The sequence below is a fragment of the Nerophis ophidion genome, linkage group LG24, assembly GCF_033978795.1.
Source record: "Nerophis ophidion isolate RoL-2023_Sa linkage group LG24, RoL_Noph_v1.0, whole genome shotgun sequence".
In the NCBI taxonomy this organism is placed as follows: Eukaryota; Metazoa; Chordata; class Actinopteri; order Syngnathiformes; family Syngnathidae; genus Nerophis; species Nerophis ophidion.
Window position 1 is genome coordinate 30,945,493 of NC_084634.1, and position 24,138 is coordinate 30,969,630.

The 24,138-nt window shown below is 41.2% G+C and overlaps 2 protein-coding genes across 7 annotated transcripts in view; one reads left to right on the top strand and one right to left on the bottom strand.

The window, feature by feature from the left end:
• ptk2bb (protein tyrosine kinase 2 beta, b) overlaps positions 1–1,388 on the top strand; it is an 87,374-nt gene extending 85,986 nt beyond the window's left edge. For all 6 annotated transcript variants that reach the window (XM_061886250.1, XM_061886251.1, XM_061886249.1 and 3 more), the window contains one exon: positions 989–1,388. In XM_061886250.1, the coding sequence (XP_061742234.1) occupies positions 989–1,207 (219 nt within the window). In that variant the 3' untranslated portion in view covers positions 1,208–1,388. The remainder of the gene's footprint in view (positions 1–988) is intronic.
• Positions 1,389–1,460: 72 nt separating this feature from the next.
• Positions 1,461–24,138, bottom strand: part of chrna2b (cholinergic receptor, nicotinic, alpha 2b (neuronal)) — a 47,538-nt gene continuing 24,860 nt past the window's right edge. Inside the window, exons 2-6 of the mRNA XM_061886254.1 lie at positions 23,071–23,222; positions 17,398–17,442; positions 17,171–17,280; positions 7,773–8,868; positions 1,461–4,024 (exon numbers count right to left, since the gene is read on the bottom strand). Coding sequence (XP_061742238.1) covers positions 3,899–4,024; positions 7,773–8,868; positions 17,171–17,280; positions 17,398–17,442; positions 23,071–23,222 — 1,529 coding nt within the window. The 3' untranslated portion in view covers positions 1,461–3,898. The remainder of the gene's footprint in view (positions 4,025–7,772; positions 8,869–17,170; positions 17,281–17,397; positions 17,443–23,070; positions 23,223–24,138) is intronic.

The following is a 24,138-nucleotide window of genomic DNA, read 5'->3' on the forward strand; positions in this document are numbered from 1 at the left end:
ATATATATATATATATATATATATATATATATATATATAATATATATATATATATATATATAGATTTATATATAGATTTATTTATTTATTTATATATATATATATATAGAGATTTATTTATATATATATATATATAGATTTATATATATATAGATTTATATATATATATATATATATATATATATTTATATATATATATATATATATATATATATATATATATTTATATATATATATATATATATATGTAGGTGTGGGAAAAAAATCACAAGACTACTTCATCTCTACAGATCTGTTTCATGAGGGGTTCCCTCAATCAGAGATGATTGAGGGAACCCCTCATGAAACAGATCTGTAGAGATGAAGTAGTCTTGTGATTTTTTTCCCACACCTACATATTGCGCTCTACCACGGTATCGAGCACTATTCTCTGGATAATCCAATCAAGACATATATATATATATATATATATATATATATATATATATATATATATATATATACATATATATATATATATATATATATATATATATATATATATATATATATATATATATATATATATATATATAAATCTATATATATATAGATTTATTTATTAAAGGTAACTTGAACAAATTGGCTATTTCTGGCAATTTTATAAAGTGTGTATCAAACTGGTAGCCCTTCACATTAATCAGTACCCAAGAAGTAGCTCTTGGTTTCAAAAAGGTTGGTGACCCCTGTTTTAAACATCTGACTTACTGAAATCTTACTCATGACAAAAAAAAAACATTTAGAATGACTAATTATTTGAATAAAATTTACATTGAATATATACTGCTCTATAAAATAATGAATACTATACATTACATAGTTTTTTTAAGTCAGCATTTATTAGAGACCATTAATGGAGTATATTCAGTTTTTTTTGTTTTTTTTAAATACATTTTATTTCTCAAGAAGAGAAAATGTGTTGAGTTGAAAATCCTCCCCCCTTTTGCAGATCGAGGGCACCCAGAAGCTGCTGAACAACGACATGAGCGAGCTGATCAGAAAGATGCATCTGGCGCAGCAGAACGCCATCACGTCCCTGAAGGACGAGTGCAAGAAACAGATGCTGACTGCGGCGCATAACCTGGCCATGGATAGCAAGAACATGCTGGACGCCGTGGACCAGGCCAGGGTCAGGGCGGACCTGGCCAAACCTGTTGCTCAGACATGAAGTCATCCAACGTCAATCAATCTTGTTCCTGTTTTGGTTACAACAGCTGTAGATTCTGTATGTTGATGCTGTACATCTTTAGGAGAAAATTTAGGCATTATTATTATGCCTTTTGATGATATAGAGAATGTTTCTGCTTTTAATTTTAATGCAATAAACATAAAGGTGTGTCTAAGTCAAATGAGTGGTACAGTACATGAACAGTTAGGTTATGTTAGTGATGCATAAAGTCAATAAATCACGAACAGTTACAAGGGGTTAAAGACAGGTGTTTTAATTGATATCATTGATGGAATTCTTCTGAAATGAGCTTATGCGCTAAATATTCAGTAAGAAAATGTACAAGTATTCCTAAAACCCTCCTGTTACTGCATGATAAAAAACATTGTGACATGTTACGCAATACATGGAAAAAAAAAAATTACCTACCACATTTTTCGGACTATAAAGCGCACCTAAAATCCTTTAATTTTCTCAAAATAATGTACGGAATATTTTTGGTTTTGCTTACCGACCTCGAGGCTATTTTATTTGGTACATGGTCTAATAAGTGTGACCAGCAGATGACAGTCACACATTAGAGATATGTGTAGAATGCAATGTGACTCAAGTAAATAACACCAAAATTGTATATGTTCCATTGAAAATATACTGTGACGATCTGTTGCCCAAATCATGTTTTTTTTTTTTTAGTATAAGACTCCCTCAGTTATTCCTGCCTTTCGCTACACTCGGTCTGGCTGTCTTATTTGCTTCATGCAACAGTTACGTTTTTGAGCCAGGCTTTTGGTTTTGCATTCTGTGCTAAGTTTTGCCTTAGCTCTCCGTGCTATCGGCACACTTACTTTGTTTGTTTGTTCCTGATTGATTTCTGAGAATATATCACTGTCTTACCTGCACCTTCTCTCCGGAGTTTCCATTTGCATCCTGGGAGAATGACCCACGCATAAACATGCGACCCAGATGTGACGTATACAACATTACACACGCCGCTCAAATATCATTTTAGTACGACTTTGGTAAGCTATGAAGCCGCACCGCTTGATGGATTGTACTGTGCTACTACATACTTGTATTATTATGGTGTGTGTATAAGGTAAGACATATTATCTGGTGTTTTGTTTCACAATATTATGCAAAATCAGCTTTGCTTACCTTCTGGCACCCGCTGATCTGTGTTTGGTATCTGCATTAGTCCAGAAAATTTGCGAGCGTCCACCTTTGCAGTCCGTGGCAACACCGTAGTCGATAAGCTTCTTCTTTTTCACTATCTTCTTGTTATGGGACATTTATCCTCCGCTGTTGCCATTTCTAATATAAAGTAATGTAAAGTTCTTACTTATGTGTGTCAGCAAACTTGCCATAAAAACGCTAAAACATACCGGACGTTTTTTCACAGAACACATTTCCGGCGTTGTTGTTGAACTCGTGAGCCACGGATGAGGAGATGCTGCTCTGTTATTGATTTACAGTGAGAATTTAAAACAGTTAGCTCCATCTTTTGACACTTCTTCCACTCCCGTCCTTGCACGCTACACCGCTACAACAAAGATGACGGAGAAAAGAAGCCGCCGAAGGTGAGCCACGTAAATAAGTCTGCCCACAAAACGGCGCATCCTGAAGCGACTGTCAGAAAGCGGCTTGAAGATGATCTGTAAAACATAATCTATGCAACATTTTGACCAAATAATCACCATTACATGTTATGTAAAATATAAGGAAGTATTTTACATTTACAAAAATAAAAATAATATGACCCTTTTAATGCGCCCTGTAATCCGGTGAACCTTTTGTATGAAAATAGACCGGAATAGACCCACTCATTGGTAGTGCGCCTTATAATCCGGTGCGCCCTATAGTCCGGAAAATATGTATTTTTATTTTTTTTTAAAGTAAAGGCTGTCACTATTCATAGTAAACTGATTACTAAAATAAAATAATTTATTTTTTGTTGTTTATGGTCCAAACTGTCCGGTATAGTGTAAAATGTAACCATAAACAAATATAGGATGCATTGTTTAACTAGTGTGAAAGCCAGGAAAACATACGCTAAACATGAGCATTTTAACATTTAAGAGTCAACATCTAGCATAGGTGCTACACTGTTGTTTTTCTGTAACCATGCTGATAACCAGGAACGCTAATGTTAGCCACGTGCCAGAAAGCTAACAATACTAATATTAGCATTCATACAAATTGGTAACATACCAATTGAAGTGAAGCAGGAGCTGAAAGTAAGTGAAAATACCAAACAAAAACACAGAACGCAACAATAAAAGTGACTTAATGGTAATAAAGAAATGCTAATGTTTGCCAGGAGCCATAATGCTAACAATGCTGATGTTTATCATTAGTACAATTTAGTTAACAAACATTGAATTGGAGAATGATTTGAAAGTAGATGGACTACTAAATAAAAATATGCACTAATTAAAGTCATTTCGTGGGCGTTAAGGAAAACCTAATGTTAGCCAGGTGCCAGCATGCTAGCAATGCTAACTTTTAGCCAGAAAGCTAACACTGTTAATTTTAGCAACAGTACAATTTTAAGTGGGGAATGTTCTGAAAGTAGATGAAATACTAATCAAAAATATGCAGTCATTAAAGTGACTTTTTGGTACCGCAGTTAGCACAACCTCAATTGAGTTTGGCTACATTTGAAATATAAAACATGAGACTTTGATGCATATTTTAAATCATGTCTGCTAGCCAAGGAGGCAGGAAGAGGCCGATGGTCCCCAGCAGGCAAACAATGATGAACATCCACAAAAAGATACGGTCAATCACCATGGCAACATACTTCCAGTCCTCCTTCACCTGCGCCAAATACAGCAAAAACAAAAAGAGACAAAAAAAAAATACATTATAAATTTCATATATGCGTATTCAATTTCTTGAATATAATATATTGTTCGTGCACAGGAACTGAACATTATTTACTATATTTAGGAAAATTTAACAAATATTTATATATATATAGAATATATAGGAAAATGATAAACTTTTGTATAGAAAATTACAGTTTATGCATGTTTATTTTTACACATCATTAATACAAATATACACGTACTGTATATGTATAATTATTCCACATATTTTGTTAGATTGATAATATGATAGTAACATTCGACTTTTATTTAGTTTTGACTTAAGGTTTTGGAAGGTATTGGAAGTTTAAAAACATATTAATTTATATGAATATCCATCCATCCATTTCCTACCGCTTGTCCCTTTTGGGGTAGCAGGGGGTGCTGGAGCCTATCTCAGCTGCATTCGGGCGAAAGTCAGTACACTAATATGATACAATAAAATAAAACATTACACTTAAAATATGCGGTCATAACATACAGTATTTAAAAGATAAATGCAACAATGTTTTATCAATTTTCAATCATGTCATATAATTCTTGAATAATTGCATTGATAAATCTTTGATGTATTACTAATTTACTAATTTACTATGATATATTACTTTGAATGAAATAATAATATACAATACAATTATGCTGTTACTGTATGTTGTATTTCCATCCATCCATCCATCTTCTTCCGCTTATCCGAGGTCGGGTCGCGGGGGCAACAGCCTAAGCAGGGAAACCCAGGCTTCCTTCTCCCCAGCCACTTCGTCTAGCTCTTCCAGGGGGATCCCGAGGCGTTCCCAGGCCAGCCGGGAGACATAGTGTTCCCAACGTGTCCTGGGTCTTCCCCGTGGCCTCCTACCGGTTGGACGTGCCCTAAACACCTCCCTAGGGAGGCGTTCGGGTGGCATCCTGACCAGATGCCCAAACCACCTCATCTGGCTCCTCTCAATGTTTCGAATGATAAAATATAAAAAACACAAAAATAAATAATTTATACCGTAATATGAAAATAATATATTGAATTTAATTTATATATATATATATATATCTATATGCTATAATGATAAATACATTTATTTAAAAATAATTGTATGATAAAATAATAAAATAAACATACCACAACATATGTGGTCATAACATACAGTACTTAAAAGATAAATGCAACTCTGCATTAAACTATATTAATTGCATTCATTGATGTACAAAACCCAAAACCAGTGAAGTTGGCAAGTTGTGCATTTCCGTGAATAAAAAAAGAATACAATGATTTGCAAATCATTTTCAACTTATATTCAGTTGAATAGACTACAAATAATTTATTGTTTGAATCTTCTGCCCAGCTAGGTGTTGTTGATAAATGGCTTTGGGTTTGCATAGTAGAGTTAACTTGCAGATGTAGCTACAAACTGTAGTTACTGACAGTGGTTTTCTGAAGTGTTCTTGAGCCTGTGTGGTGATATCCTTTACTGATGCAGTACCGCCTGCGGGGTCGACGGTCTGTAATATTATCGCTTACGTGCAGTGATTTCTTCAGATTCTCTGAACCTTTTGAAGATATTACAGACCATAAATTGTGAAATTCCTAAATTCAGCTTGTGAAAAATGTTCTTCTTAAACTGTTCACTCACGCATTTGCTGACAAAGTGGTGACCCTCGCCCCATCCTTTTTTTATGAATGATTGAGCATTTCATGAGGCTGCTTTTTATTCCCAATCATGGCACCCACCTGTTCCCGATGAACCTGTTTACCTGTGGGATGTTCCAAATGAGTATTTGATGAGCATTCTTCAACTTTCTCAGACTATTTTGCCACTTGTGCCAGCTTTTTTGAAACATGTTGCAGGCAATCACAATCCAAAGGAGCTAATTATTGCAAAAAAAAAAAAGTTTTCCAGTTCGAACGTTAAATATCTTGTCTTTGCAGTCCATTCAATTGAATATGAGTTGAAAAGGATTTGTAAATCATTGTATCCCGTTTTTATTTACCATTTAAACAACGTGCCAACTTCACTGGTTTTGGGTTTTGTAGTTATATAACAATATAAACAGTAATAATGTTCCATTTTAATTACAGTACGCTTTTCAAAAACTCAAATAAAAAGCTTTACAGGGTGAAAAAAAAACCCAACTACGAGTGTATAAAATAGCAAATATAAAATATAAAACCAAGAAAAGCAAAGGAAACAGAACAAAGTCCATTTTTTTTTTTTTTCATCCATTTTCTACCGCTTATTCCCTTTTTGAGGTCGCGGGGGGCGCTGGCGCCTATCTCAGCTACAATCGGGCGGAAGGCGGGGTACACCTTGGACAAGTCGCCATCTCATTGCAAGGCCAACACAGATAGACAGACAACATTCACACTCACATTCACACACTAGGGCCAATTTAGTGTTGCCAATCAACCTATCCCCAGGTGCATGTCTTTGGAAGTGGGAGGAAGCCGGAGTACCCGGAGAGAACCCACGCGTTCACGGGGAGAACATGCAAACTCCACACAGAAAGATCCCGAGCCTGGATTTGAACCCAGGACTGCAGGAACTTCGTATTGTGAGGCAGACGCACTAACCCCTCTGCCACCGTGAAGAACAAAGTGTAAAAATTAATATAGAGAACAAGATAAAAATATAATGTGATGTACTACTAAATGTAAACATTTTTTAAAAGTCATATCAGTTTTCTAATATCAGAATATATTAAATGGAATATAGTATGTTTTAACATCCATCCATTTTCTACTGCTTATTCCCTTTCGGGGTCGCGGGGGGCGCTGGCGCCTATCTCAGCTACAATCGGGCGGAAGGCGGGGTACACCCTGGACAAGTCGCCACCTCATCGCAGGGCCAACACAGATAGACAGACTACATTCACACTCACATTCACACACTAGGGCCAATTTAGTGTTGCCAATCAACCTATCCCCAGGTGCATGTCTTTGGAAGTGGGAGGAAGCCGGAGTACCCGGAGGGAACCCACGCAGTCATGGGGAGAACATGCAAACTCCACACAGAAAGATCCCGAGCCTGGATTTGAACCCAGGACTGCAGGACCTTCGTATTGTGAGGCAGACGCACTAACCCCTCTTCCACCGTGAAGAACAAAGTGTAAAAATTAATATAGAGAACAAGATAAAAATATAATGTGATGTATTACTGAATGTAAAAAATGTTTAAAAGTCATATCAGTTTTCTAATATCAGAATATATTAAATGGAATATAGTATGTTGTAACATCCATCCATCCATCCATTTTCTACCGCTTATTCCCTTTCGGGGCCGCGGGGGGCGCTGGCGCCTATCTCAGCTACAATTGGGCGGAAGGCGGGGTACACCCTGGACAAGTCGCCACCTCATCGCAGGGCCAACACAGATAGACAGACAACATTCACACTCACATTCACACACTAGGGCCAATTTAGTGTTGCCAATCAACCTATCCCCAGGTGCATGTCTTTGGAAGTGGGAGGAAGCCGGAGTACCCGGAGGGAACCCACGCATTCACGGGGAGAACATGCAAACTCCACACAGAAAGATCCCGAGCCTGGATTCGAACCCAGGACTGCAGGAACTTCGTGTTGTGAGGCAGATGCACTAACCCCTCTTCCACCGTGAAGCCCAACATAAAATAATAAATACAAATAATCATAATAATATATAATAATAATATTAAAGTAATATTATATATGTAGGTATTCTATTGCTACTCACACTAAAGTCGGCGTCCTCGGCCCTCAGGTGGTCAGCGATGTAATGCACTCCTTCCAGAGCGCGGATGATGCTCGGTGAGAGCAGGAAGTGCGCCACAGGAAGGTCATCGTTTGGCGTCTGATGGTTGGCCACGCCCCTGCTTCCTGTCTGCTGCCTGCTCTTCTGCGGCGCCTTTTGCTGAGGCGAAGGCGTCGACCCAGGAACTCTCGGAGACGGCGGGCGAAAGGAGAAATAGGACGTCAGCGTCCCCAGCTCCACATCCTCGAAGGAATCCTGGTGGTGGTCCACCGAGGTTTTACCGTCTTGGGTCCAGCTGGCCGAGGTGCTGAGGACGCCCGACTTGGCCCGACCTCGCTGCCGTTCCAGCAGCAGCCTGCGACGACGGGCGTTGGGGGGCGGGCGCCGCATGAACAGCCAGCGCGGGATGAAATCCAGAAAGACGGCGTGGACCCAGCGAGGCATCTTGTGGGTGTTCGGGGAGCGGTGGTGGACGTTGAGGACGAAGACGGTGATGACGATGGACAGGGTGACGAAGATCATGGTGAAAAGGAGGTACTCGCCGATGAGCGGGATGACCAGCGACGTGGACGGGATGATCTCGGTGATGAGCAGTAGGAAGACGGTGAGGGAGAGCAGGACGGAGATGCAGAGCGTGATCTTCTCGCCGCAGTCGGACGGCAGGTAGAAGACCAGCACGGTGAGGCAGGAGATGAGCAGGCAGGGGATGATGAGGTTGATGGTGTAGAAGAGCGGCAGCCTCCGGATGATGAAGAAGTAGGTGATGTCCGGGTAGATCTCGTGGCAACAGTCGTACTTCTTGGTGTTGTACGTGCCAACCGCGTTGATGATGGCCCACTCGCCGCTCTCCCAGTAGTTGTTCAGGTCCACCGTGTTTTCTATGCGCTCCAGGTCAATCTTGGCCTTGTCGTATGTCCACGAGCCGAACTTCATCTTGCAGTTCTGCTGGTCGAAGGGGAAAAAAGTGACATCGATGCTGCACGAACTCTTGTAGATGGCGGGCGGCACCCAGCGCACTTTGCCCGTGTGGAACAGGTGAGCCTTCGTCATGTGGGTGACCGCAAACTCCCCGTCAGCACTGCAACGGCAAAGAAACGACTTGAAAGGTCTTAAGTGGGTCTTAAGTCTCGTCTTAAGACCCACTTTTATTCTTTGGCTTTTAACACTACGTGAGTTGTGTGGTCCTCTGTTCTCTGTTGTCCTCTGTGTTTTTTATACACTTTGATTTCTATTTTACTGTTTTAATTGATTTTAGCCTTTAAAATAGTTTTTAATCATATTTGTTTTTATATTGTTTTTATTGGTTTTATATTTATTTATTTTTTGTTTTTATTCAGTCATTGGTGGAGCATAATATATATATATATATACTGTTTTTAAATTTTATTTTATTTATTTTATTTTATTTTTTTACAATTTTTTTAACATGGCTGTGCAGCACTTTGGAAACGTTATTGTTGTTTAAATGTGCTATATAAATAAAGTGGATTGGATTGGATTGGATTGAAAACCCTCGAAAATGTGACGACGACCCTAAGGCGGGAAATATCACTTTGCAAAGGAATGGACTCAAGGGGACTCAAAATGCTCCCCAAGGGGGAGACCAATTGTTTAGGCGCTTTTTGTATGCTACCAATTAGGCACAGCTTGAAGCAATAACTGGACTAAAGAAAAAAAAAAAAGTCTGCGGGCTATAGAGCGTTTTCCGTTCGGGCTCCAGTACTCTGGAATGCCCTCCCGGTAACAGTTTGAGATGCTACCTCAGTAGAAGCATTTAAGTCTCACCTTAAAACTCATCTGTATACTCTAGCCTTTAAATAGACCTCCTTTTTAGACCAGTTGATCTGCCGCATCTTTTCTTTCTCCTATGTCCCCCCCTCCCTTGTGGAGGGGGTCCGGTCCGATGACCATGGATGAGGTGCTGGCTGTCCAGAGTCGAGACCCAGGATGGACCACTCGTCGGGACCCCAGGACTGACCGCTCGCCTGTATCGATTGGGGACATCTCTACGCTGCTGATCCGCCTCCGCTTGGGATGGTCTCCTGTGGACGGGACTCTCGCTGCTGTCTTGGATCCGCTTGAACTGAACTCTCGCGGCTGTGTTGGAGCCACTATGGATTGAACTTTCACAGTATCATGTTAGACCTGCTCGACATCCATTGCTTTCGGTCCCCTAAAGGGGGGGTGGGGGGTTTGCCCACATCTGAGGTCCTCTCCAAGGTTTCTCATAGTCAGCATTGTCACTGGCGTCCCTCTGGATGTGAATTCTCCCTGCCCACTGGGTGTGAGTTTTCCTTGCCCTTTTGTGGGTTCTTCCGAGGATGTTGTAGTCGTAATGATTTGTGCAGTCCTTTGAGACATTCGTGATTTGGGGCTATATAAATAAACATTGATTGATTGATTGATTGACTAAACCACCTCCTGATTTAGTACAGGGGTGGCTTATTTGGATGATGTGGTGGTCTTTAGCACTACTTGGGAAGGCAATCTATCGCACCTTCATCAGATCTTTCAATAAATCAATTTGGCTGGACTCACCCTCAACGCCCCAAAATGCATGTGGGTGAAAAATGAATAGCCCCTTGGTGATGGTAAAATACACCCTCAAGTGGACAAAGTGACAGCCATCAGGGACACTCCTGGACCCCAGGGATGATCATTTTTGGGGCTTCCTGGCACTAGGAAAGGAGGGTGAGGAATAGGGTTGTAAGGTATACCGGTATAGTACATTGATACTAATGAATCATAATCGGTACTATACCACCTCTAAAAAGTACCACCGCCAAACCCCATTTTTTAACGGGCATGACGGGGGTGTCGTCATTGGTTTTATGTGCAGAGGAGCATGTTCGGCAGTGCACAATCACGGCGTACTTGCAAGCAGACACATTGTGTAGACAGAAAAGGGAGAATGGACACATTTTGGCTTAAAAACTAATGATAAAGGTCAGGCTATAACACTGAAATGCCCTCAGAAAGAGGTGCTTTAAGACATGGCCAGCTATTGGCTAACGTCCAGCCGCAGTTTGCTGTGTTTTAGCTACTTTCCACTAAAAACCGTAGGAGGATACAATGGCTCAACGGTGTCACAATGTAAACAAAGGCCATGGGTGGATCTACAGCTGACATCCACTGCAATGATACCAAGTACAGGCGCGTATCTAGTCGATGCTACTATGATTACATCGATATTTTTTAGCATCACAAAATCTTTTTTAGTTTTTTTAAATATATATTATGTTTATAAACTTAGAAAATACGTCCTAGGACACGAGAACCAACATTATGACCGATGTATGATCCTGATCGGATCGATAACCAAATTTGTGGTGTCATCCAAAACTAATGTAAAGTATCAAACAACAAAAGAATAAGCGGTTATTACATTTTAACAGAAGTGTAGATAGAACATGTTGAAACAGAAAATAAGCAGAAATTAACAGGTAATGAACAAGTGGATTAAAAATTTATTTTTCTACCGCTTGTCCTTCATAATTTTGACAAAATAATAGAAAGATAAATGACACAATATGTTTATGCCTACATCAGCAGTCAAATTGAGAGCCTTTGTTTGTTTTCTTGCTAATAAAAGAAAAGTTGTCTCATATGTTCACTATTTTATTTCAGGACAAAATTGCATAAGAAAGATATGTTTAATGTACCCTAAGATTTTTTTGGTTGAAATACAGCCAATAATCTCATTTTTTGTGGTCCCCTTTATTTAGAATAGTATCAAAGTATGGAAATACATTTTGGTCCCGGTACCAAAATATTGGTATCGAGACAACCCTCGTGAGGAACAACCACTCTACTTGAGTGAGGGTTGGGCGATATGGCCTTTTTTTAATATACCGATAATTTTAGGCCATATCGCGATACACGATATATATCTCGATATTTTGCCTTAGCCTTGAATTAACACTTGATACATATGATTCTATGTGTCTACATTAAAACATTCTTCTTCATACTGCATTAATATATGCTCATTTTAAACTTTCATGCAGAGAAGGAAATCACAACTAAGTCAATCGACCAAAACTGTATTTATTAAAGAGTTATTGGCAGGGGACTTTTCAAAGGATGCTACATATTATACGTAAATACGGTATTAGCTTTCACTGCTATGCTGATGACACCCAACTCTACATGCCCCTAAAGCTGACCAACACGACGGACTGTAGTCAGTTGGAAGCGTGTCTTAATGAAATTAAACAATGGATGTCCGCTAACTTTTTGCAACTTGTTACGTCTCGTCTCGATTACTGTAACGTATTATTTTCGGGTCTCCCCATGTCTAGCATTAAAAGATTACAGTTGGTACAAAATGCGGCTGCTAGACTTTTGACAAGAACAAGAAAGTTTGATCACATTACGCCTGTACTGGCTCACCTGCACTGACTTCCTGTGCACTTAAAATGTGACTTTAAGGTTTTACTACTTACGTATAAAATACTACACGGTCTAGCTCCAGCCTATCTTGCCGATTGTATTGTACCATATGTCCCGGCAAGAAATCTGCGTTCAAAAGACTCCGGCTTATTAGTGATTCCTAGAGCCCAAAAAAAGTCTGCGGGCTATAGAGCGTTTTCCGTTCGTTTCCAGTTTCCAGTACTCTGGAATGCCCTCCCGGTAACAGTTCGAGATGCTACCTCAGTAGAAGCATTTAAGTCTCAACTTAAAACTCATCTGTATACTCTAGCCTTTAAATAGACCTCCTTTTTAGACCGGTTGATCTGCCGCTTCTTTTCTTTCTCCTATGTCCCCCCCTCCCTTGTGGAGGGGGTCCGGTCCGATGACCTTGGATGAAGTACTGGCTGTCCAGAGTCGAGACCCAGGATGGACCGCTCGTCGGGACCCAGGATGGACCGCTCGCCTGTATCGATTGGGGACATCTCTACGCTGCTGATCCGCCTCCGCTTGAGATGGTCTCCTGTGGACGGGACTCTCGCTGCTGTCTTGGATCCGCTTGAACTGAACTCTCGCGGCTGTGTTGGAGCCACTATGGATTGAACTTTCACAGTATCATGTTAGACCCGCTCGACATCCATTGCTTTCGGTCCCCTAGAGGGGGGGGTTGCTCACATCTGAGGTCCTCTCCAAGATTTCTCATAGTCAGCATTGTCACTGGCGTCCCACTGGATGTGAATTCTCCCTGCCCACTGGGTGTGAGTTTTCCTTGCCCTTTTTTGGGTTCTTCCGAGGATGTTGTAGTCGTAATGATTTGTGCAGTCCTTTGAGACATTTGTGATTTGGGGCTATATAAATAAACATTGATTGATTGATTGATTAACAGTAATGCTACTTCTGGTAGCAACGCTTGTGCCCCACACTTGAAAAATTAAAGTTGTCTATTCGACATCTTCCCACTTGAAGCTGAACCACCGCCAGACGATGGAGCCCCTGCTGTTTTTCTTGGGAATTAATTCTTCCTTTGTTTGTTACCAGATTTGCACCTTCTTTCTCTCGTATTACCACTCGCACGGCTCCGCTAGCATCACAGCTAACGTTACCCATGGTGCTACCTCCCTGCCCGGGGAGGGCGTGTGACGTTGCACGCGTGATGTATGTAAAAAAAGTGCGCTTATTTTAAGTCTCTGTGAGAAAGAGAGACAAGAAAGAGGGGGAGACTTATGCAGTTTAATGCCCGCTTCTAAAAAACAACCGCGTGAGAACGTATACTCCAATATCACGATACAGTCATTTTCTATATCGCACAGAGACAAACCCACGATATATCGCATATATCGATGTATCGCCCAGCCCTAAATTGAGTGGTTGTTTTTGCCACCTTCTGTTTACTTGTGCTGAAAATAAACTCGTCAAACTTTGCTTAAGTGCTCTGCCATCCATCAAACCAGTCTGGTTGTGAGCAAAGGCTTCACATTACCCTCACTCAAGTCAGGAGTGTGACACTGGAACAGACTGTTTCTACTTTCACAGATGCCTATGGCAAACCGATCCGTTCACTGTGCATTTGCATAGAATAAATGTAAAATAGCTAATAAGCCATAATATCCTGCTTTGGGTGCATGAATAGAAATATAGATGCATGGACTGATTTTAATATGTGAAACTATTGCAGAGAAGCTATGAGCATAAAAGGTTATTACATTTTCTAATGAATAAGCTGCACAAATACATGAAGATATGTATCATATATATTAAAAGCTGTATAAAAAAAGTGTTTGTTCCAAAGCATTTCTACACCAAAGTTAATCTATTTATCATTTATCGACTTATTGTTTTTCTCCAGATTTTGGCACACTGTACCTTCCACATTTTTCATCCGATTAAAACCATTCCAACTTCAAACTGTTAAGCCTATTCGGAAATCGCTGTGAGATTTGCGTGGCATAGCGATGCTGGATTTGTTCTTCCAGGGATGCGTCGGACAAGAACACAGCGTAAGGTAAGAAATTAAAGATTTATTTCACTAGAACAAAAACACTGGTGCCAAGCAGAAAAGGCAATCAAAAGGAGCTAGCATGGGAGCTAGGAATACGAACAGAAACACTACACTTGGCAAAAAGGCACAAAAGGTGAAAACACTTAAAACTTTTAGCATATCAGTATGTGGAATTAAATTATGGAATGGATTAAGTAAAGAAGTTAAACATTGTACTGATATGAGCCAGTTTAAGAGGATGTTTAAATTAATAGTGCTTACAAAGTACAAAGAAGAAGTATTATGAGAAACACTTTCAAACTTATTGAAAATAAGATATTCTTCATCTTAGTATGTTAATAATGACTGAAAAAATTAAGTACATGTTAGAAAACTGCTGTGTTAATCACTCATAGATGTCATTTTGCTATTTTGATATTTTGCTGTAAAGAAGGTCAGTGAATAATTGTATATATTGTGGGCGCTCTGAAGTAGAAAAGGGGTAGGATTAAATAAGCTTTGCTTCTTCCTACTCCTTTTCGGACATGATGTATTGTGTATTGCGAAATGATGAATTTAACTGATGTATAATGTTGTATGTATGTCATGTTCGAAATAAACTAAGAAAAGAAAAGAAAAACAACTAGCATGAGCGCTAGGGAAAAGCTAGGCGTAGCGTGAAAGCTAGCGAGTTTAAGCATAGAAGTCGTCACTTGTTTCGTGTAAAGCAAATTAGGAACTGAGGCAGAAGAACGAAAAGGGGCAGACTTAAATAAGACAGTAATCAGTAGAAACAGGTGTGCGTAGAAAGCAAGGAGGAGGTGAACTAATAAGCTACCATCGTGACAGAACAAAACAGGAACTAAGGACGTCAAACAACAGAGTGTGATACCAGAATGGAACAAAAACAAGAATATGGAATGATCGGGGCATCAGATCAAAACAACCGCGGGCTTTCCCTTAACAAATTCAGAACATTCCCAGGATTTCCAGAATTCCAGGTTTTCTGGGACTGTTTTCCCAATTAAAATGAATTGCCATTCATCCATCTTCTTCCGCTTAGCAGAGGTCGAGTCGCGGGGGCAGCAGCCTAAGCAGGGAAGCCCAGACTTTCCTCTCCCCAGCCACTTTGTCCAGCTCTTCCCGGGGGATCCTGAAGCGTTCCCAGACATAGTCTTCCAAACATGTCCTGGGTCTTCCCCGTGGCCTCCTACCGGTCGGACGAGCCCGAAACACCTCCCTAGGGAGGCATTCGGGTGGTGTCCTGACCAGATGCCCGAACCACCTCATCTGGCTCCTCTAAATGTAGAGGAGCAGCGGCTTTACTTTGAGCTCCCCCCGGATGGAAGAGCTTCTCACCCTATTTCTAAGGGAGAGCGAGCACCCGTGATCTTGTCCTTTAGGTCATAACCCAAAGCTCATGACCATAGGTGAGGATGGGAACGTAGATCGGCCGGTAAATTGAAAGCTTTGCCTTCCGGCTCAGCTCTTTCTTTACCATAACAGATCGATACAGCGTACGCATTACTGAAGACACGACACCGATCCGCCTGTCTACCTCACAATCCACTCTTCGCTCAATCGTGAACAAGATTCCTAGGTACTTGAACTCCTCCACTTGGGGCAGGGTCTCCTCCCCAACCTGGAGATGGCACTCCACCCTTTTCCGGGCGAGAACCATGGACTCGGACTTGGAGGTGCTGATTCTCATACAGTCACTTCACACTAAGCTGAAAACCGATCCAGTGAGAGCTGAAGATCCTGGCCTGATGAAGTCATCAGAACCATATGTTCTGCAAAATGCAGAGACCAAATCCTGCAGCCACCAAACAGGATCCCCTCAACGCCTTGACTACGCCTAGAAATTCTGTCCATAAAAGTTATGAACAGAGTCGGGGAAAAAGGGCAGCCTTTGCGGAGTCCAACTCTCACTGGAAACGTGTCCGACTTACTGCCAGCAATGCGGACCAAGCTCTGACACTGATCGTACAGGGAACGGACTGCCACAATCAGAATACCTTCTCCAAGTCCACAAAGCACATTTAGACTGGTTTGGCAAACTCCCTTGCACCCTCAAGGACCCTGCCGAGAGTATAGAGCTGGTCCACAGTTCCACGACCAGGACGAAAACCACACTATTTATCCGGGTCCCTTTCTTGAAAAGAGGAACCACCCCCCCCGGTCTGCCAATCCAGAGGTACCGCCCCCGATGTCCACGTGATGCTACAGAGCCTTGTCAACCTAGACAGCCCCACAGCATCCAGAGCCTTAAGGAAGATGGGTGTCATCATCACCCGGGGCCTTGTAACCGAGGAGCTTTTTCAACATTTCTTGACCGTCCATCCATCCATCCATTTTCTACCGCTTATTCCCTTTCGGGGTCACGGGGGGCGATGGCGCCTATCTCAGCTACAATCGGGCGGAAGGCAGGGTACACCCTAGACAAGTCGCCACCTCATCGCAGGGCCAACACAGATAGACAGACAACATTCACACTCACATTCACACACTAGGGCCAATTTAGTGTTGCCAATCAACCTATCCCCAGGTGCATGTCTTTGGAAATTTCAACACCAACCATTTCAACTCATTCAGACCATTCAAGTTTTTACCATTTACAAAAAAAATTACGCTTTTCCTGGAATTCACAAATTTTTTGGGATATTCTTCAAAGTTCCACAACTCCCACATTTTTCATCTGATTCAAACTGTTTCAACTTCAAAATATTCAGCCTGTTCGGGAATTCGACGATTCAAAACATTTTTTTCCGGAATTTCAGTTCAACTTCAGCATTGTGGAGCATTCACATGCAATTCCTTTAGAAATTGCCTCATCTAATGTATATTGAAATGAATTGAGAGTTGCATGATGGCAAAAATCCAGTAGAGGGCGCCACACACATGCTGTAGAAGTTGGTCCTATTAACTTCTCAGGAATGCAAAAGTTGTCAAATAAATGGATCAATAGTAATATCAATAGAAAATTGCTCACTTATTGTAGAGAACAATGTCTGGGACCCAGATGAGTTCAGACGGCACTCTGATGGACGTCACGTTGTCGTAATCGGATGGCCTCCAGCGTAGTTTGTAGTCATTCCACTCCTGGATAAAAGAAGCAAACATTCAATACTTTTGCATAGTTGTGTACTGTACTGTGCTGTATTTATGAATTCATTATGAATGCAAGACTGTGCTGCATTTATGGATGCATCCTTCTACCTGCTTGAGCCACACGTTGGTCGTCATCATTTGGTTCTTCTCATCCTTACAAACAGGAACATGAGACACATGAGAACAATAATGTGCGTACAAATTAATATCACTTTGATAACACTTCAACAGCATACATATTTATATCATCTTATCATCAGAAGCTATTAGGATAATGATTTTAAAACGCAGAACTTGATGCTTTATGTTTTATGGCAGTAGTAATACAGTAACGGAGTAGGCCTAAGTATTCATCAAAAACATTGCAGGGATTTTATTTAACAAGTATATTTTACATTTTTGGCACCGTAACACCACACAACGTTTGAACAGTAACACTGTGTTTGAAAATAAGGAACTTAAACACTGCACTTAAATCAAGTGATTATTTAGGCAACCACTAAATGGAGCCTTCTCCAAGTCCTTGGAGAAGGCATTCGACCGTGTCCCTCGGGAAGTCCTGTGGGGAGTGCTCAGAGAGTATGGGGTATCGGACTGTCTTATTGTGGCGGTCCGCTCCCTGTATGATCAGTGCCAGAGCTTGGTCCGCATTGCCGGCAGTAAGTCGAACACATTTCCAGTGAGGGTTGGACTCCGCCAAGGCTGTCCTTTGTCACCGATTGTGTTCATAACTTTTATGGACAGAATTTCTAGGCGCAGTCAAGGCGTTGAGGGGTTCTGGTTTGGTGACCGCAGGATTAGGTCTCTGCTTTTTGCAGATGATGTGGTCCTGATGGCTTCATCTGACCGGGATCTTCAGCTCTCACTGGATCGGTTCGCAACCGAGTGTGAAGCGACCGGAATGAGAATCAGCACCTCCAAGTCCGAGTCCATGGTTCTCGCCCGGAAAAGGGTGGAGTGCCATCTCCGGGTTGGGGAGGAGACCCTGCCCCAAGTGGAGGAGTTCAAGTACCTAGGAGTCTTGTTCACGAGTGGGGGAAGAGTGGATCGTGAGATCGACAGGCGGATCGGTGCGGCGTCTTCAGTAATTCGGACGTTTTACCGATCCGTTGTGGTGAAGAAGGAGCTGAGCCGGAAGGCAAAGCTCTCAATTTACCGGTCGATCTACGTTCCCATCCTCACCTATGGTCATGAGCTTTGGGTCATGACCGAAAGGATAAGATCACGGGTACAAGCGGCCGAAATGAGTTTCCTCCGCCGTGTGGCGGGGCTCTCCCTTAGAGATAGGGTGAGAAGCTCTGCCATCCGGGAGGAACTCAAAGTAAAGCCGCTGTTCCTTCACATCGAGAGGAGCCAGATGAGGTGGTTCGGGCATCTGGTCAGGATGCCACCCAAACGCCTCCCTAGGGAGGTGTTTAGGGCACGTCCAACCGGTAGGAGGCCACGGGGAAGACCCAGGACACGTTGGGAAGAGTATGTCTCCCGGCTGGCCTGGGAACGCCTCGGGATCCCCCGGGAAGAGCTAGACGAAGTGGCTGGGGAGAGGGAAGTCTGGTTTTCCCTGCTTAGGCTGTTGCCCCCGCGACCCGACCTCGGATAAGCGGAAGAAGATGGATGGATGGATGGATAAATGGACCCTGCAAAAAGGATTGAAAATGGAAAAAGATGGGGTCCCCTCCAAGGTTTCTCATTGTTATCCCATTGGGTTGATTTTTTTCTTGCCCTGATGTGGGATCTGATTGATATTTGGTCAGTGCATGACGGCAAGCTAATCAATACTACAATGCTATTTAGGCTAGCTGTAGCTCATTTGTTGGTATATTTGAGCTCATTTCATATCCTTTACGTGTATCCTCTTTGTATATAATTTAGTTTTGCATGTCTCATGACACATTGTCTTTCTGTAATATTGGCTGCATTTCAGATACTGTAGTTGTTTGTGTGCCATGTTGTTTCAGACCACAGCACACATTACCTAGCTGGTCAAACATTGTAATAAATATATTAAAAGAAGACAGCCTGCTTTTTCCTTTACTTACCTTTTGACGTTTAAAAGCCAGTAATTTCCAGGAGTTATCTCGCCTTCTGAGTAGCCTCTGATTTATTAATGGTTTCTAATGTTGTAAAAATGTGTACAATAAATATAAAATTTCAACATTTCTGTCATCCAAAATTTGTTTAACCTTCGTCTTGTGTTAGTGTCGGCACCGACCCGTTTTAGTTTTTAAATGCATAAAAACACCACATACATTTATTTTTTTGCATCAAAGCTTTTTGACTTTGTCAGGAACCTCTTTGTCAACAAAATAAAACATTTTAATTATTTTCACTACATTATAAAATGCTCTGGTAGAAATTATGCCCTTGGTGTTGTTAGGGTCGGTTTCGACCCGGTTATAAAAATAAGATGATAAAGCAATGATAAGAGCCAAAACTGAACACACTGACAGCCAGCTCCTCTCCCAATCATGTGAGCTTTAGTGGATTCTCATTTTACCTTGTTATCCTGTACAAAAACAAACAAAAGACGGACACTAAAAGTGTCACTTTTTGCCACTCTGATTTTGTTTTTTTATTAGTTTTGGAACTAGTAATCTATTTCTCTTGGTTTCATTTGCTTGATTGGTTGTTTGTTTGATGTTGGATTTCTGTTGCTGAAGAAAATACTTTTTAGCCTTTTTCTTGAAGTAAATATATATGGGTCGAAATTGACCCGTAACACCATAGATGTTACTATAGTTAAAATTCTTAAAATGAAAAAATAAACAAAACACATTTATTTAAGAGATGTGTTCTAATACCCCTTAGTAATAGTTAGGTAACACAACAACCTTTTTTATTTATATGATTCTCTTGAGGTTCGTTTTACCATTTTTAAAAATTGAAATCGAGGGGTATACTGACAAAAAAAGGCCCAATGGCCCAAACCAAAAATATTAAAACCAATATTTTCAAGGATAAGGAAGCCTAACAAGGTAACCAAGAGATGAGAAACAAATTGGATGATAGGTAATTGTTTTTAGTGTATTTTACAGCTGATTTAAAACATGGCTCAAAACCGACCCGTTAACATAAGAGATGGTAACAGAAAGCTAACACAAGAGGAAGGTTAAGCCTGCGACACACAGTCATGTTGATAGTAGGCTATTATAGCTAATATAGACACTTACTTCATGTGTTGCCTTCATTACTTATATACAGCTTTTCATTTTGTGCGGCTCCAGACAGATATTTTTTATTTTTGGTCCAATATGGCTCTTTCAACATTTAGGGTTGCTAACCCCCGCGCTAGTGCTACACGCACCACAGTTGGAAAACATCTGTTTTGAAGAACACAAAGATTAATAAACTTCATCATCTGCTGTAATGCGTTCTGATCAGCATTCAATTAAAATTAAATAAAAAAATCTAAGGCAATAATATTAAAATATTGCAATTATTTATTTATTTTTTTCAAGAGGGGTTAATAATTTATCCGTCATTTGATCTGTTGTCAATGTGGGGTCACAAATCAACAATAATTGCATCCACCTAAGGAGATTACATCAATTATAAGAAATTGTTTTATTAATAAATTAACTCAAAATTAACAACTTTTCTTTCTGGTGTTGAATATTGGCTATATCATGTGATTGTCAAGTTTATGACTGTTGTTGTTTGTTTGTTTTTTATTAATGGCTGTGATGGTAATGGAAATTATAAAATATAATAGTAATGATAATATTGGTACAATAAAGCTGTGATTGGTTGGGAGTTGGCCCTGCTCTATGGTAGGAAGAGGATTCATATGGCCCCATTTGTCACATGTTACCTGACACATGAGATGTGATGAATTGGGTGCGCGCTATCCACTTTAGCTGCCAGATGTCATGTAGAGTGTTGAATATCTTGATATGTATTTGTATTTGTATTTGTAGCAATTCCAACTTCAACCCCAGTGTCAGTTGCTATGGAGGGTGGCACTTTCCATCATTTTCAGCAGACTACTGCAAAAAGGTTCATCCCCTTTCCCCCATCCTCCCCTCTTCCTATCGCGCAACATCAACCTAGGAATGGGGCCATATGAATCCCTTCGGTAATGTATATTATTTTATAAGGCTAATTAACATTCTGTGTGATTTTTATACAGACCCCAAAACCAGTGAAGTTGGTTTGTTGTGGAAATTAAAACAGAATACATCCATCCATCCATCCATTTTCTACCGCTTATTCCCTTTCGGGGTCGCGGGGGGCGCTGGCGCCTATCTCAGCTACAATCGGGCGGAAGGCAGCGTACACCCTGGACAAGTCGCCACCTCATCGCAGGGCCAACACAGATAGAGAGACAACATTCACACTCACATTCACACACTAGGGCCAATTTAGTGTTGCCAATCAACAATGATTTGTAAATCCTTTTCTACCTATATTCAATTAAATAGACTGCAAAGACAAGATACTTGACGTTTGAACTGGAAATCGTTATCTTTCTTGCAAATATTAGCTCATTTGGAATTTGTTGGAACAAGTTTCAAAAAAGGTGGCACAAGGGGCAATAAAGAACAGGCTAATTGGTAACAGGTGGGAGCCATGATTTGGTATACAAGCTGCTTCCATTCAATGAAAATTGATCTCATAGGCAGTACTGCCTCAAAAAGAGACATCAGTGTGTAGAGGATATCACCACATTGGCCCGAGGAACACTTCAGAAAACTATTGTCAGTAACTACAGTCCGTTGCTACATCTGTAAGTGCAAGATAAAACTCTACTACAAAATGCCAAAACGATTTATCAACAACACCCAGAAACGCTGCCAGTTTTGCTGGGCCAGAGCTCATCTAAGAAGTATCCACAGTGGAAATGTGTTCTCTGGTCTGATGAGTCCAAATTTCAATTTTTGGGGGCAAACTGTAGACGTTGTGTCCTCCGGACAAAATAGGAAAATAACCATCCGGATTGTTATAGGCTCAAAGGCCAGCATCTGTGATAGTATGGGGGTGTATTAGTGCCCAAGGCAAGGGTAACTTACATAGCTGTGAAGGCACTATTAATGCTAAAGGTACATAGAGGTTTTGGAGCAACATATGTTGCCATCCATGCACGCCCCTGCTTATTTCAGCAAGACAATGTGTTACAACAGTGTGGCTTCATAGCAAAAGAGTGCAGGTACTAGACTGGCCTACCTGTAGTCCAGACCAGTATCCAATTGAAAATATGTGGTGCATTATGAAACCTAAAATACCACAACAGAGACCCCGGACTGTTGAACCACTTAAGGTGTACATCAAGCAAGAATGCGAAAGAATTCCACCTGAAAAGCTTCAAAAAATGTTTTCCTCAGTTCCCGAACGTTTACCGTGTGTTGTTAAAAGGAAAGGCCACGTAACACAGTGGTAAAAATTCCCCTGTGCCAACTTTTTTGCAATATGTTGCTGCCATTAAATTCTAAAACAATGATTATTTGCAAAAAAAAAATAAGATTCTCAGTTTGAACATTAAATATATTTTATTTACAGTTTATTCAATTGGATATTAGTTGAAAGTATTTGCAAATCGTCGTGTTCTTTTTTTTTTGGTACGAATTACACAACGTGCCAAATTCACTGGTTTTGTTTGTAATACGAGTTAGAATGTTTTTGTTTTTTTAAATACATCTCTCTTCTTGTCTCTCATAATGATTGTGAATGATAGGCCAAAATTCCCCTAAAATTGCAGTTCCCTTTTAAGGAGACTTGTCGGTTAAGTGAATAAATGAGTTTGTAGAAAAATGTTCCTGACTTGCGTCAAAAGTTAAGACTTACCACGTCAATGAGCTGAGCAATGGACAGTCCAAACTTGACGATGACCACATCTGAGATGTTGGGCACTGGTCTGGACCACTTGTTGTAGCCAGCAAACAGCGTCTTGAAGAGCTCATCCTCGGCGTGCGAGTGGAAGTTATCATAGCAAGCCACTGTGGTTTTATATACAGAAAAAAGTAGGAGAGCATGACATTCACAAATTCAACACATATTGAATCTAGTCTTACAGGTGGAAGCGGTATGAGATTGTAGCTAATGGTGTGTACAATCGATTTGGATAGCTTTGCGTACTGGTTTATTGGGGCTGAGTGAATGATAAAGAGCATGCGGGATGGAACTATTTCCCCATAATGGATGGCTTCATCACTGGAGTCAATTACACGCATCATTACATGCTCGTGTTAAGTGGAGGTCTGTCTGTCAATCTAGGTTGCTAATGAAACGTGGAACAATTACCGGGAAGTTCCACCCATCCATCCATCATCTTCCGCTTATCCGAGGTCGGGTCGCGGGGGCAGCAGCCTAAGCAGGGAAGCCCAGACTTCCCTCTCCCCAGCCACTTCGTCTAGCTCTTCCCGGGGGATCCCGAGGCGTTCCCAGGCCAGCCGGGAGACATAGTCTTCCCAACGTGTCCTGAGTCTTCTCCGTGGCCTCCTACCGGTTGGACGTGCCCTAAACACCTCCCTAGGGAGGCGTTCGGGTGGCATCCTGACCAGATGCCCCAACCACCTCATCTGGCTCCTCTCGATGTGAAGGAGCAGCGGCTTTACTTTGAGTTCCTCCCAGATGGCAGAGCTTCTCACCCTATCTCTAAGGGAGAGCCCCGCCACCCGGCGGAGGAAACTCATTTCGGCCGCTTGTACCCGTGATCTTATCCTTTCGGTCATGACCCAAAGCTCATGACCATAGGTGAGGATGGGAACGTAGATCGACCGGTAAATTGAGAGCTTTGCCTTCCGGCTCAGCTCCTTCTTCACCACAACGGATCGGTAAAACGTCCGCATTACTGAAGACGCCGCACCGATCCGCCTGTCGATCTCACGATCCACTCTTCCCTCACTCGTGAAC